This window comes from Etheostoma cragini, chromosome 24, assembly GCF_013103735.1.
Source record: "Etheostoma cragini isolate CJK2018 chromosome 24, CSU_Ecrag_1.0, whole genome shotgun sequence".
Classification (NCBI taxonomy): Eukaryota; Metazoa; Chordata; class Actinopteri; order Perciformes; family Percidae; genus Etheostoma; species Etheostoma cragini.
In genome coordinates this window covers 13,545,911-13,559,388 of record NC_048430.1, presented here as the reverse complement: position 1 = coordinate 13,559,388, position 13,478 = coordinate 13,545,911, and the positions used below count along the sequence as shown (strand labels likewise).

Genomic DNA, 13,478 nt, shown 5'->3' with positions numbered 1-13,478 from the left:
CAGTCAGAAGCAGAGTATGAGGGCCCTGACAGTACCTAGGTAAGGACTACTAGCCAGTCAGAAGCAGAGTATGAGGGATAGATTCATCATTGTCTGTTGAGTCCTTTAAGTCCTTTACAGACTAAAGATTAAAGTTAGAATATTTGTGCGAGAGAGAATTAATCAGATTAGGAAACTGTGTGGACGTCTAAAAGAGAGAGAGAGAGAGTACATCATCAGCGGGTATTTGTTTGGAAAAGGACGTTTTAAAAAGCCGTGAGTTGCCACAAAATGTCTTTTAGTATTCAGTCAGGGATGAGATCTTTAACCTGCACTAAAAATTTTTACTCCTCTAGAGACTGATGATTTGTACACGGCAGAAGAAATCAGAGAGAAAAACTATGTGAACGTGTAAAGATCAAAAAAGAGATTGAGAGAGAGAATTGATGTATGCATTTCTTCTTCTTTATAATTATCCTTGATGCTTTGGCAATGTTGTTATTTCTGACATTCATGCCAATAAAGCTTTTTGAATTGAAAATTGAATTGAGTAAGAGAGAGACGGACCAAGAGACGGAGAGAGAGTGAGAGAGATGTAGCGAGAGATGGACTGAGGGACAGAGGGACAGAAAGACAGAGAGAGGGAGAGAGAGACAGTTCACTCTGCCTTCTCATAGTCCTCTACTTCATGGGTTGTAATGTTTCCTTCTGTTTCTTTTCTTACATTTGACACAAAACATTTTATTTTATATTAATATACGGTTTTTACTTTCCTATTTTTTATCTTAAATGCATTTATTTAAGTTTTCTCAATGAATTGTGTCCATGCATTTATACTCACCCTATTATCCTTGATTCTTTGGCAATATTGTTATTTCGGACATTCATGCCAATAAAGCCATTTGAATTCAATTGAATTGAGAAAGAGATACTGTATGTCACTATGGTCCTGTTAATTATAAAGCCACTTTTAATTGAAATGAATTGAGATAGAAAGAGAAACAGAGAGAGAGACAGAGAGAGACAGAGAGAGAAAGAGACAGAGAGAGTAAAAGAGAGAGAGAGAAAGACAGACAGAGTGAAAGAGAGACCGAGAGAGAGAGACAGAGAGAGACAGAGAGAGAAAGAGACAGAGAGAGTAAAAGAGAGAGAGAGAAAGACAGACAAAGTGAAAGAGAGACCGAGACAGAGAGACAGAGAGAGAAAGAGAGAGAACGAAAGGATTTGTATTTCGCTCGTCCAGCGTTTCTCTCTGACGGACTAGTAACGTGATCCGGTCCTCTGATCCATAATCAATATGCAGCTACAATCAAACATCAAAGTTATCGATAATTGACTTTCTTAGCCACAGAATAATATAACCTTCTCAGCTGTGGATCAATTACAATAACTGAACAATTCTTGCAGTTTCTGCATTCCTCTACATTTCTTTGCAAATAAAAAACAATAGCTTTTTCTAGTTCCTTCAAGAATGTCCAACAGGGCTGAGATTAAAATGCTTGCGTTTACATCATGTGAACATGCAACTAGGGCTAGGGTTAGGGATAACCATCTAACTAAGGTAACACATGATGTACAGTCTGGTGGCCTGTGTCCTTCCTCTCCTCCTGCAACACACAGGTCACAATATCCCTGCATCACTTCAGGATCTAACCCTGACCCTTTATAATCTAAAGGATGAAAAGGACCTGCAGAGCCCTGTCAGGACTATATGAGAAAACTTTAATAACCTTTCAGGCTTTCCCCCTCTTGTTCCCCTGCTCTGGCGTTTCCCCCTCTCATTCCCCCTGATCTGGTGTTTCCCCCCTCTTGTTCCCCCTGTTTTGGCGTTTCCCCTCTCATTCCCCCTGCTCTGGTGTTCTCCCTCTCATTCCCCTTGCTCTGGCGTTTCCCCTCTCATTCCCCCTGATCTGACGTTTCCCCTCTCATTCCCCCTGCTCTGGCAGTGCCCCTTCTCATTCCCCCTGCTTTGGCGTTTTCCGTTCTCAGCCCCACTGCTCTGGCATTGCCCCTTCTCATTCCCCCTGCTCTGGTTTCCCCCCCTTTCATTCCCCCTACTCTGGTTTCCCCCCCTTTCATTCCCCCTACTCAGGCATTTCCCCCTTCCATTCCCCCTTAGAGATTAGTTCTTCTACTGTAGGCAAAAACACTTGGTGCAAGGAGATCACTTTTTGCCAAAACATTTTACTGAAACGGTGGAGATGTAGACTTAACTCACAAAACATCCGCAGTTGATGGCATGCATTCTGAAGCACTCTGACTCTTTATGTTCTGTATTTATAAGAGAGAAAAATTGCCCTATTAACTCTATAAATGTTGCCTAAAACCTCCCCTCAAACTACTCAAAACACTAACACCAACACCAAATTACCCAGAAAAAAAACAATAATATTATCTTATTTCCTCGGATCTCTTGGAAATAATGAAATAGTTCAGGGTGGAAAAGCCTTCACCAACGCAGGTAAGTTAACCACGTATCCAGACACAGACTTGTGTGTTAAATATCAATAACTGTTTGGTTTTTACAATATCCGACCAAACAAGTAATCCATTCATCAGCCACAGGGTTGAAGTGTGAGGACACTACCAGCTTTAAAGACTGAGGGTGCCGTTGAATGTAAAAGCCTTTTCTCAGAGAAAAAAGGCACAGAACATAAATCACTGGATATCTGTGAAGGAAATGTTTCTACACATAACAAAGAATAAAAAAGAAACACATGGACTTCAACATCAGCCAAACTGCATCCATAATATATGGAATATATAATATACTTACAAACTGCTGCTGGTGATGAAGATGACTACGAGCTGGTTTTTGTCTTTACAATTGTCAATTTGTTTTTGCTTGCATCAGTTCATCTTAACTTTTCATCAATTTCTCCTTACATATGTCTACACTTTTGTCAACATTGTTGTCGCCTTTCCTGCTTTTTCGTTCACTTTTCTTGATGTTTTTGTCTCTCATGTCCTGTATTGAATTAAACTTTTCTCCAACTGTATTTATTGTTCTGCAACCACAACACAACACATGTAGAGGATGACTTATTTTGAAGGAAAAGTTTCTACACAAAACATGGAATAAATCACATGAGCATTGAGTTCAACATGAGACAAACTGACGTGACGATGATGATTAAAAGAATAATCTTTACCAAAGAGTGCGCCCGCCGTCCGGCCCTTCCTCATCAGGTACACGGCCCAGGACAGGGGGCCCGAGCCCGAGAACGCCCCAGCGTTCATGCTTCAATCCTGGGGTAAGAAACAGCCACACAAGGGCAAATTTCCGATGGGGGGGGGGGGGGGGGGGGGGGGGGGGGGGGGGGGGGGTATCAAAGGAAAAAATAATACTCAGAGGGGGGAGAAAAGGGAGAAAATAACAAGATAAAGAGGGAGATGGTAGCAACTGGAAAAGGCAAAAGAGACGAAAAAGAGAAAAATATAGTAAGATTGATTTTTCACTTTTTGTTTTAATCCAAAATTTGAGGTAAGGGAGACACAGAGCCAGTAAACTCGTTTGGCAAAGACGAGCTGCAAGAACTGCTTTTTATAGCTCTCATCACCCCTTTCCCCTCCTTTATCTCACCCTACGTATTAGTAAAAAACAAAAAGAAGCGAGGGAGACGGAGGAGAGGAGCCAGTGAAGCTGAAATCATTGCCTCCTTCTCTAAAGCGTAGCCACGGGGGACACCACTCCACTTTGCCCTCGGGCTCTTTAACGCTGATAATTTCATTTAGCTTCTCAAATCATTTCCTCCCCAGAGTTTCTGCAGGGATCACCAAGTCAAATTTAAGACTTTTTACTTGGCAGATGGCTTTCGTCTGCTAGAGGCCATTCACAGCAGTTGGATGTTTCTTACTTCCTGCGTGAGACTCCAGCGCCTAAACACCCAACACTCTCTGTTTAAGTGCTTTCTCACTCGCATAAGAAGCAGTAGGCTTGAAATACATTGTAGGCAATTGGACGTTTGCCCTGAATTCTGTTTTTTAAGACAAATATCGTTGAACTTGCACTTCCACATTTCTGAAGAATCTAATTTTTTTGGGGTCAGTGGTAAAATCTGATAGAGACTTGCAGCAATAACACAAAATCTGATTGGCTAACCTATAACTTTTTTTGGTATCTTTTGTAGTCGCAAAAGAAACAACACAATGAAAACAGTGTTAAGCTCAGAGGGAGTATTTCAATGAGCATGAGAGGTAGCATTACATGGAAGAAGGAAAATTAAGACTTTCTTAAAATTCTTTAAGACCTAGAAACCAAACTTTGATGTAATTATGTCTGTGACAAGAAAAGCAAAACAAGGGCTGCAGTGTTTCTAAATGTCTCATATTTGGAAACTAGACATAAACATAAATGTCTCATAGCAGTGTAGATGTAGCCTTAAAGTTTACTGAACCACTGGTCTATGTTGGCTAAATACAGACCCAAACCCTTGAGGTGACGGTGTGGCACACTAACACACACCAGAGGACAGCAGGCCACCGCAGTCTCTCCCAGAGACCTCTGGCTAGTGACATTGCCACAAAACTGTGTGTGTGTGTGTGTGTGTGTGTGTGTGTGTGTGTGTGACATACTCATGCTTTGGTAGAGTGGAGATAATTTATCTTCAATGCTCTGCTTCATAAAGGAATGACAGTCTGTGTTCTCTGGGTTTACTTTTCCTGTCTTGAACATCCAGTGTCGATTCCACAGACAGACAGACAGACACACAGACAGACAGACAGAACGTTTTAGCCCATGGTTGCACCTTGAACTTTGATAACGGCGGCAAATCCAAGCGGTGCACAAAGCTCTCCACATAGGAAATCAATGGATCGGCCGGCGCAGTGCCAAGTTGCTTCCTTTCACATGTAGAGGTAGAGAGGGTTAAATATCCATATGTTAGCAGAGTGGGGGGGAAGGGGTGGAAGACCTGCTGTAAAGCGGTTGGATGTGTACAGGTTGCACCGCAAAGTGTGTCATGCAATCGTCACTTCGTAATTATCGATATTTTATCTTGTTGATCACATCCCCAAATGGAACCGTCAGACTCTGCCTACCAAGAGCCTGGGTCTGTCCTAGGTTTCTTCCTTAAAGGAGTTTTTCCTCGCCTCTCTCGCACTAACTGCTGGCTCCACGGAGAATTACTGGAGTCAAAGCCCAATGGATCATCACCTGGCCCTAAACCGAGAGGACACAGTAGCAAAGTACTTGAGCCCCATACGTGACCCCAGCCACAAAGAGTCTGGGTAGGTGTATGCTGAGTGGACACAGCCACAGCCACACCTGGCTGCCTAGATAAGACAGGCCGTGTCAGTTCTGTCCACAGATGACAGGTGGAAACAGAACACTTCCTGTTTCAATTTAGCACATACACTGATCTCAGAACTTAGCTCTTTACCCAAATGAAATGTACACTCCCACATTTTGATACTCTCTGACCACACAAAAAGGCAACATCTTCTTAGAGAAAGTAGTGCGAGTGTTGCAGACGCAGCGAGATATGTGAGTGCATGTCACGGCCTGAGAGACAACCAGCACAACATCATGTAATATCTGGAGCTCATCTCCCCACAGTTTACTCTACCTTCACATATAGTCCTCTACTTCAGTTTACTTTACCTTCTCATATAGTCCTCTACTTCAGTTTACTCTACCTTTTCATATAGTCCTTCAGTTAACTCTACCTTCTTATATAGTCCTTCATTTTACTTTACCTTCTCATATAGTCCTTCAGTTTATTTTACCTTCTCATATTGTCTTCTACTTCATGGGTTTTTCATGTTTTTTTAGTTTTTTATGTATTTCTGGTAGCAATTTGCATTCCACCACGTTAACAATATGGTAATGGTGGGGTAACAGTGTGATAATAAAAAGGTGATATATAGGTAATAGCGTGTAATTAAAGTAATAACTGGGTAATGCATCATAGTAATAAGATGTATTACTGGGGTAATAAGGTGATAAGTTAACAGATGTGATAACATAGAATTACCAAGGTAATAACTAGAAATGGGTTTGATGAAAAAATGTATATCTGGGTAGGGGTAATATAGTTATGTAAATATTGTAATAATATGGTAATAATGGGGTGGTATATGTTGATGTTTTCACAATATTATAGGCTAGTATCTGCGTCATACCTTCCAAATTAGATAACACTTCTTGGAATTTAAAATTGGTAATTGCCATATTTTAATGCTGAAATGTATCTTCCCTTTATGTTCCAAATAGTTCCCTTTATTTTCAAGGTAATACTTTACACATTGTATGTTTAGTTTTATGACTTCTTACCTAGAAACACATTTGGTATTTTCTGTGTAATAACCATGAAGCAGTGGTGCAAATTGATAAACTCCCTGTTTCTATTTAATGACATGGTAATATTAGAACTACCTAGTTATTACCTTGTTAACTGCATGTTATTACATATGTTAGCTTCTTATCACCTTATTACATCAGTGTTACATCTTGTCACTATGATGCATTGGCCAGTTATTACTTTGGTAATTACAAATTATTACCTATATATTAGCTCATTATTATCACACTGTTACCCCACTATTACCATGATATTACTGTGGTGCAATGTACATGTCTACCGTATTTCTTCTCAAATTCTTATCCTTGATGCTTTGACAATATTGTTATTTCTGACATCCATGCCAATAAAGCCATTGAATTGAATAGATTCTATTTCACCCACAATAACCTCTCTCTCTTTCTCTCTCTCTCTCTCTCTCTCTCTCTCTCTCTCTCTGTCCATCTCTCTCTGTCCATCTCTCTCTGCCAGCGGCTGTCTGTCCCTGTCACCTCCTGAGTTGAGGCCACCCTGAGGCCAATGACAGGGCATGGCAGGGATCAATACCACACACACACACACACACACACACACACACACACACACACACACACACACACACACACACACACACACACACACACACACACACACACACACACACACACACACACAGAGCAACGGGATCGATGGAGGGGTATAGGGAGTCTGGGGTAAAGAGGACCTAATCTCTCAGCACCTTTAACACATCATCACAGTTTTTAACTTCCATTACTGTCATCTGACTTTCAGGAATCTTGTATTTATAACTAGAAACTTCAATGAGTTGAATATATTTCTAATAATGTTTTAATGATTTAAAAAGAAAAGATTATGATCTCTTCAAAGCCATCAGAGTCCTTTGACAAAACAGGCATTTTACGTTGTAGAACACGGGGGGAGAGTTGCTGCCTCCATCAATGAGTTAGATTGTTAGTTCAGTTCATAACTCTTTAAAACCCCAAAGGAACAAAATAACACAAACTAGAAATGGAGGCAGAGGTAGAGTAGCAAATCCCAACAGGTTCTGTGAGGTAAGATGATTTATTACGGCTTCAGTTCCTCGTCACAAAGAGCTGTCTAAAGGCAGGAAAACTGCTCCTGAGTGTTTTAAACAGCAAACGTAAAAGGTTGGATTGCTATTCTTTTTAAAATAACATAAAAATGTAACACACACACAAATACTTCTATCGTTTTTATGATTGTCGGCATTCACGCACAAATACACAAGTTATCTTAGAAAACACAGCCATGCTTCTAACCCACTCTTGATCTTGTTCGTTCTTTTTTTTCTCCATCACTCATTTTAACACACACACACACACACACACACACACACACACACACACACGCACAGTAGAACTGATCAGACAGGATGAGTCAGATCAGACACTTCAGTGAGCTCAGTATGTTTGCATCGAAGCACTCTCATCAATTGATCAGAGACGAAGGAGTTAGCAACTGTCTTCAGTTAACACACACACACAACCACACACCTCGTCTATAATTCATGGGGTGTATTGTGCGGATGCAGTTAACTGCCGCTTAAAAGTAATTAATTGATTTTCTGACATATCATTTAGCAGCGGGACCAAATGACACACACACACACACACACACACACATTGAAATTTAAGGTTTCAATGAAAGGAGGCATTAAACTGCGATTAGACTATGTGTTGGTTTGTGTATTTTTTTCTGATCACCGATCAGGTTTTTAACTACATGTCTCCATCGTCCAATAACTCAGCCACATGTTTAAATGTTTTACTGCATCGAGCCACTTACAGAACGCTGCTGGAGGACTTTACGTCACAGAGCGACAGAGCTTTACTGTTGCCGTTGTAAAGCTCTCAGAGTTTCTTTTAACCAGTGGCAGATGGATGAAGAAGTGAAAGGTTGGTGGTCACCAAAGTTCAGCATCAGTCAAAATTCATAACTTTTAATCTTTTTTAAATTATAGGAGGATTTATGGTCCTGTGCATCAGTGTAGATACAGTGCACATACAGACCCTACATTATAGAAACGGATCCCATTCCACACATACAGACCCAACATAATAGAAATGGACCCTACAACGCACATACTAGGCCATGCATACGGACCGTACGCAGTGCTTACGGACCCTACACCATAGATACAGACCCTACACCATAGATACAGAACCTACACCATAGATACAGACCCTACACCATAGATACAGACCCTACGCTATAGATAGATAATCTACACCATAAATACAGTCAATGTCAATGTCAATGTCAATTTTATTTCTATAGCACATTTAAAAACAACAGCAGTTGACCAAAGTGCTGAACAGGGTCAAACACAGTCTCTACACCATAGATACAGACTATACGCTATAGATAGAGAATCTACACCATAAATACAGACCCTACGCCACGCATAGGCAGTACACATAGACCCTACGCTGTGCATACGGATTCTACACCATAGATTCAGACCCTACATCATAGATTTAGACTGTACAGAAAAGATCCATACTCTACACCCTAAATCCAGACTCTGCACCATAGATCCAGACTCTGCACTATAGATCCAGACTCGGCACCATAGATACAGACTCACCATACACCATAAATGTAGATCCTACAATATAGAAACGGACCCTAATACACACATACTAGGCCGTGCATACGAACCCTACACCATAGATACAGACCCTAGACCATATATACAGACCCTACACCATAGATTAGGACTGTACAGCAAAGATCCAGACTCTACACCATAGATACAGACTCTACAGACTCTGGCGGGGCGGCTGTGGCTCAGTGGTAGAGCGGTTGCCTGCCAATCGGAAGGTTGGTGGTTCGATCCCCGCCCCTGCAGTCATTGTCGAAGTGTTCTTGGGCAAGACACTGAACCCCGAGTTGCCCCCGGTGCTGCGCATCGGAGTGTGAACGTATGTGTGTGAATGTTTATGTGATGAGCAGGTGGCACCTTGTACGGCAGCCCCGGCCACAGTGTGTGAATGGTGAATGTTTCCTGTAGATGTAAAAGCGCTTTGAGCAGTTGTTAAGACTGGAAAAGCGCTATATAAATACAGCAGATTTACATTTACACCATAGAAAAAGACCCTACACCGTAGATACAGACTTTACACCAAAGATGAAGACCACACGCCCCAAATATGGACCCTACATTATAGAAAGGGACCATACGCCGCGCATACAGACCCTACATTATAGAAATGGACCCTATGCCGCTCATGTAGACCCTACATTATAGAAAGAGACTGAACGCCCCACATACAGCCCATGCATTATAGAAATGGACCCTACACCGCACATACAGACCCTACATTATGTAAACAGACCCTTGTACTGGGCCGTGCATAAGGACCCTAAGCTGTGCATAAAGACCCTACACCATAGATACAGACTCTACACCATAGATACAGAATCTACACAGAAGAGAATCTACACCATAAACACAGACCCTACATCATAGAAACAGACCCCACGCCACGCATAGGCAATGTGTATAGACCCTACACTGTGCATACAGACCCTTCACCATAAATACAGACCCTACACCACAGATTAAGACTGTACAGCAAAGATCAATACTCTACACCATAGATCCAGACTCTGCACCATAGATCGAGACTCTGCACCATAGATACAGACTCTACACCACAGATTCAGACTCTACACCATAACTGTAGATCCTACAATATAAAAACGGACCCTAAGACACACATACTAGGCCGTGCATACGGACCCTAAGCCGTGCATAAAAACCCTAAACCATAGATACAGACTCTACACCATAGATACAGAATCTACACAATAGATAATCTACACCATAAATAGAGACCCTACATGATAGAAACAGACCCTACGCCACGCATAGGCAATGCATATGGACCCTCCGCTGTGCATACAGACCCTACACCACATATACAGACCCTAAACCATAGATTAAGTATGTACACCATAGATCCAGACTCTACACCATAGATCCAGACTCCCCCACCATAGATCCGTACTCCCCCACCATAGATCCGGACTCCCCCACCATAGATCCGGACTCCACAATATAAATGTAGATCCTGCATTATAGAAACAGACCCTAAGCCACACATACTTGGCCGTGCATATGGACCCTACACCATCGTTACAGACTCTACACTGTACATAAAGACCCTACACCATAGATACAGACCCTACACCATAGATACAGACCCTACACCATAGATTAGGACTGTACAGCAAATAACCAGACCCTACACCATAGAAACAGACTCCACACCATAGATACATACTCTACACCATAGATACAGATGATACACCATACATACAGACTCTACACCATAAATGTAGATCCTACATTATTGAAACGGACCTTAAGCCACACATACTAGACCATACGCGGCAAATGTGGACCCTACAATATAGAAAGGGACCATACGCCGCGCATAGAGACCCTATATTATGGAAACGGACCCTTCACTGCATGTACTAGGCCGTGCATGCAGACCCTAATGATGAGTGTGACCAAATATTTCATGGAGAATTGGAATGCACTCTGACCGATTCAGACCCTACACCATAGATCCAGACCCTACACCATAGATACAGACTCTACACCATAGATACAGACTCTACACCGTACATACAGACCCTACACCGTACATACAGACCCTAAACCAAAGATATGGTTTTTTTTACAATTATGACTGTGACCGTATGTTTCAGGGATAATTGGAATGCACGCTGATGTGTTTTTACACCAATTGCCAACAACAATTTCACTTTTTCTTCATGTTATCTCCCATTAAAATACTTGTAATGTACAAAGTGTGCGTTTATCCTTTGTCTGTAATTGTGTGTGTTGAATTATTCAGCCGGCCTCTGCGATCACTGAAGATGGGCTTATTCTTGTTAAACTAAAAATTGATTTTCTGACATAAGAAATGAAGGAGAGAAAGAGAGAGTCACAGAGAGAGAGGGAGATAGAGAAAGAGATGTTGAGAGAGAGAGACAGAGTGAGAGAGAAAGAGAGAAAGAGCATACGTATTAATCATGCACATAGTCAAGTTTCGTTAAATGTTCACTCTTTCCACATAAAAATGTCGGGAATGGTAAGACGGAGCAACGTTAGACTACTTTTTGAGACGGACAGAGAAAGAGTGACAGACAGATAGACAGAGAGAGAGAGAGAGAGAGAGAGAGAGAGAGAGACGGAGATAGAAGTGCCCCAGGCTGTGTTTAGTGCAGTTTGAATGGTTGAGCAGGTGCATTAGAGCAAAAAAATTGTACACACACACACACACACACACACACACACACACACACAAACTATGATGTCTGCAACGAGTCAACACACGCACACACACAGTGAATGTGGACATCACAAGGGATCAGAAAGATCTGTGGGTCTGTATTTAGTGTGTGTGAAGTTCTGTTTGGACCTGTTTCAGTGCAGGTCGTTTGGACTGATGAGGTCTACTTGACTTGTGACAGGTACAGTAAATGTGTTGTTCCTTCTGCTAACGGAGAGAGGAACAAGACGTTCAGAGAAAGAACAACTCTGACAGTGTTGCCACATGAGTAACATCTGAACCAAGGTCTATGTGACTCACCGTACCCTTCCACATCTTCCCTTCCTCCAGCGTACCCTTCCAGATCTTTCCTCCCACCGCCGTACCCGTCCAGATCTTCCCTCTGGCTTTCCCCGATCTATACTACCACATCTTCCCTCCCCCTCACCTTACCCACTCTGTTCCCTTCCAAATCCCCTCCCTCCACCTTACCTGCCGTACCCCAATGTTTCCTACCACATCTTCCCTCTCCCTTACCTTACCCTGACCGCACCCTTCCACATCTTCCCTTGTCCCTGCCGCTCCTGCCGCTCTTGCCGCCCCAGCCAACCCCACCTCTACCGTAGCTTCTAGTTTAACAACGTGTTTCAAGTCCAGCTTTATCATGGTCAGAGAACAGAAGACACTAAAATCAATGAATTTTACACGGCCTTGATCATTTGATCGACAGTTTAAGAATGACACTTACAATCAACTAATTAGCCATTCGCACCCTCAGGCTTTGGGTACTTGGTTTTGTGTGTGTGTGTATGTGTGTGTGTGTGTGTGTGTGCATGCTAAGTAACCTCACAGATTCTGGACAACATAAAACAGGTCATCACAGTGGAAGGAACCAGCCGAATTAGCCAATCATATACCGTCAACCCAACCACACGGGGACACACAGAGTCCCAAACGAGCCAATGAATAAATCAGAGGTCTAAGTTGCCAGGCGGAATTTAAAGTAGAGAAAAAAGGGTGCTAATGGGTTTAAGCCAACACTTTGCATTCACTTGTTAACCACAATGTGGGGACAAATGGGGATGGCACGAAGAAATGGGGTGAGGCATAGCGAGAAAAGGGTGAGGCGACTCTTTGCATGACTTCTTTGTTAACCACAGGACCGAAGGGACAACTGTCCCACCAGACTTCACAGACACGCACCCGCTATCTCGCCCATTAAGGCTGAAGGGAACCCAGTGTGGTTTGGAGAAAAAACTACTTGGGAACAGTGAAAAAGCTCGGGATGATCCCAGGCTTCATCGATCGTCAGATGGCTGTTCGCTGTCGGCGGTTTCTAGAAACTTCGGAGGAGCTTAGAATCAGCGGAGAAGTGTAGCAAAGCAAAGAGGGTGACTGAAAATAGAGACAGGTGACGACATTTCTTAAAACATATAGTCATCAAAGTTTATTGTGTAAAGGCAGAAAAACAAATTATGGAGGTTTACCTCCACAATCGTAACCATCTGCCAACCTGAACCCAACCACTGACTCGGCCTTGTCTTGGCAGTGACCAAAGTTACTGTGCAGGGTAGTGAGCTTGGATCGGGAGCACACTCCGGTATGATTCAGCTTTATCATTAAATGTGGGTCTGTGGCCTGGCTGGTGGTTCCCCTCTCTCACTAAATCTCAGTAAACAGTTTGTCTCAGGTCCACATGACATAGGATTGTTACATTACATTACATCACATCACATGTCATTTAGCTAAAGCTTCAATCCAAAGGGGTTTTTAATTTTATATCTGTCAGAGGTCGCACCCCTCTGGAGCAACTAGGGGTTAAGTGTCTCGCTCAGGGACACTGTGGTTAATGTATCACAGTGGGAATTGAACCTAGATCTCCCACACT

At 42.4% G+C, this 13,478-nt stretch overlaps 1 protein-coding gene across 2 annotated transcripts in view; it reads right to left on the bottom strand.

The window, feature by feature from the left end:
• runx1 (RUNX family transcription factor 1) overlaps window positions 1-13,278 on the bottom strand; it is a 36,966-nt gene extending 23,688 nt beyond the window's left edge. Inside the window, exons 1-2 of one of the 2 annotated variants that reach the window (XM_034864902.1) lie at window positions 13,269-13,278; window positions 4,209-4,211 (exon numbers count right to left, since the gene is read on the bottom strand). Coding sequence is in view for 1 of the 2 variants with exons in the window: in XM_034864901.1 (XP_034720792.1) it covers window positions 3,132-3,219 (88 nt within the window). In the remaining variant the exon portion in view is untranslated. Of the gene's footprint in view, window positions 1-3,131; window positions 3,269-4,208; window positions 4,212-13,268 lie in introns of those variants that run through there. The other variant, XM_034864901.1, reaches the window with a different exon arrangement.
• Between the last annotated feature and the right edge of the window lie 200 nt (window positions 13,279-13,478).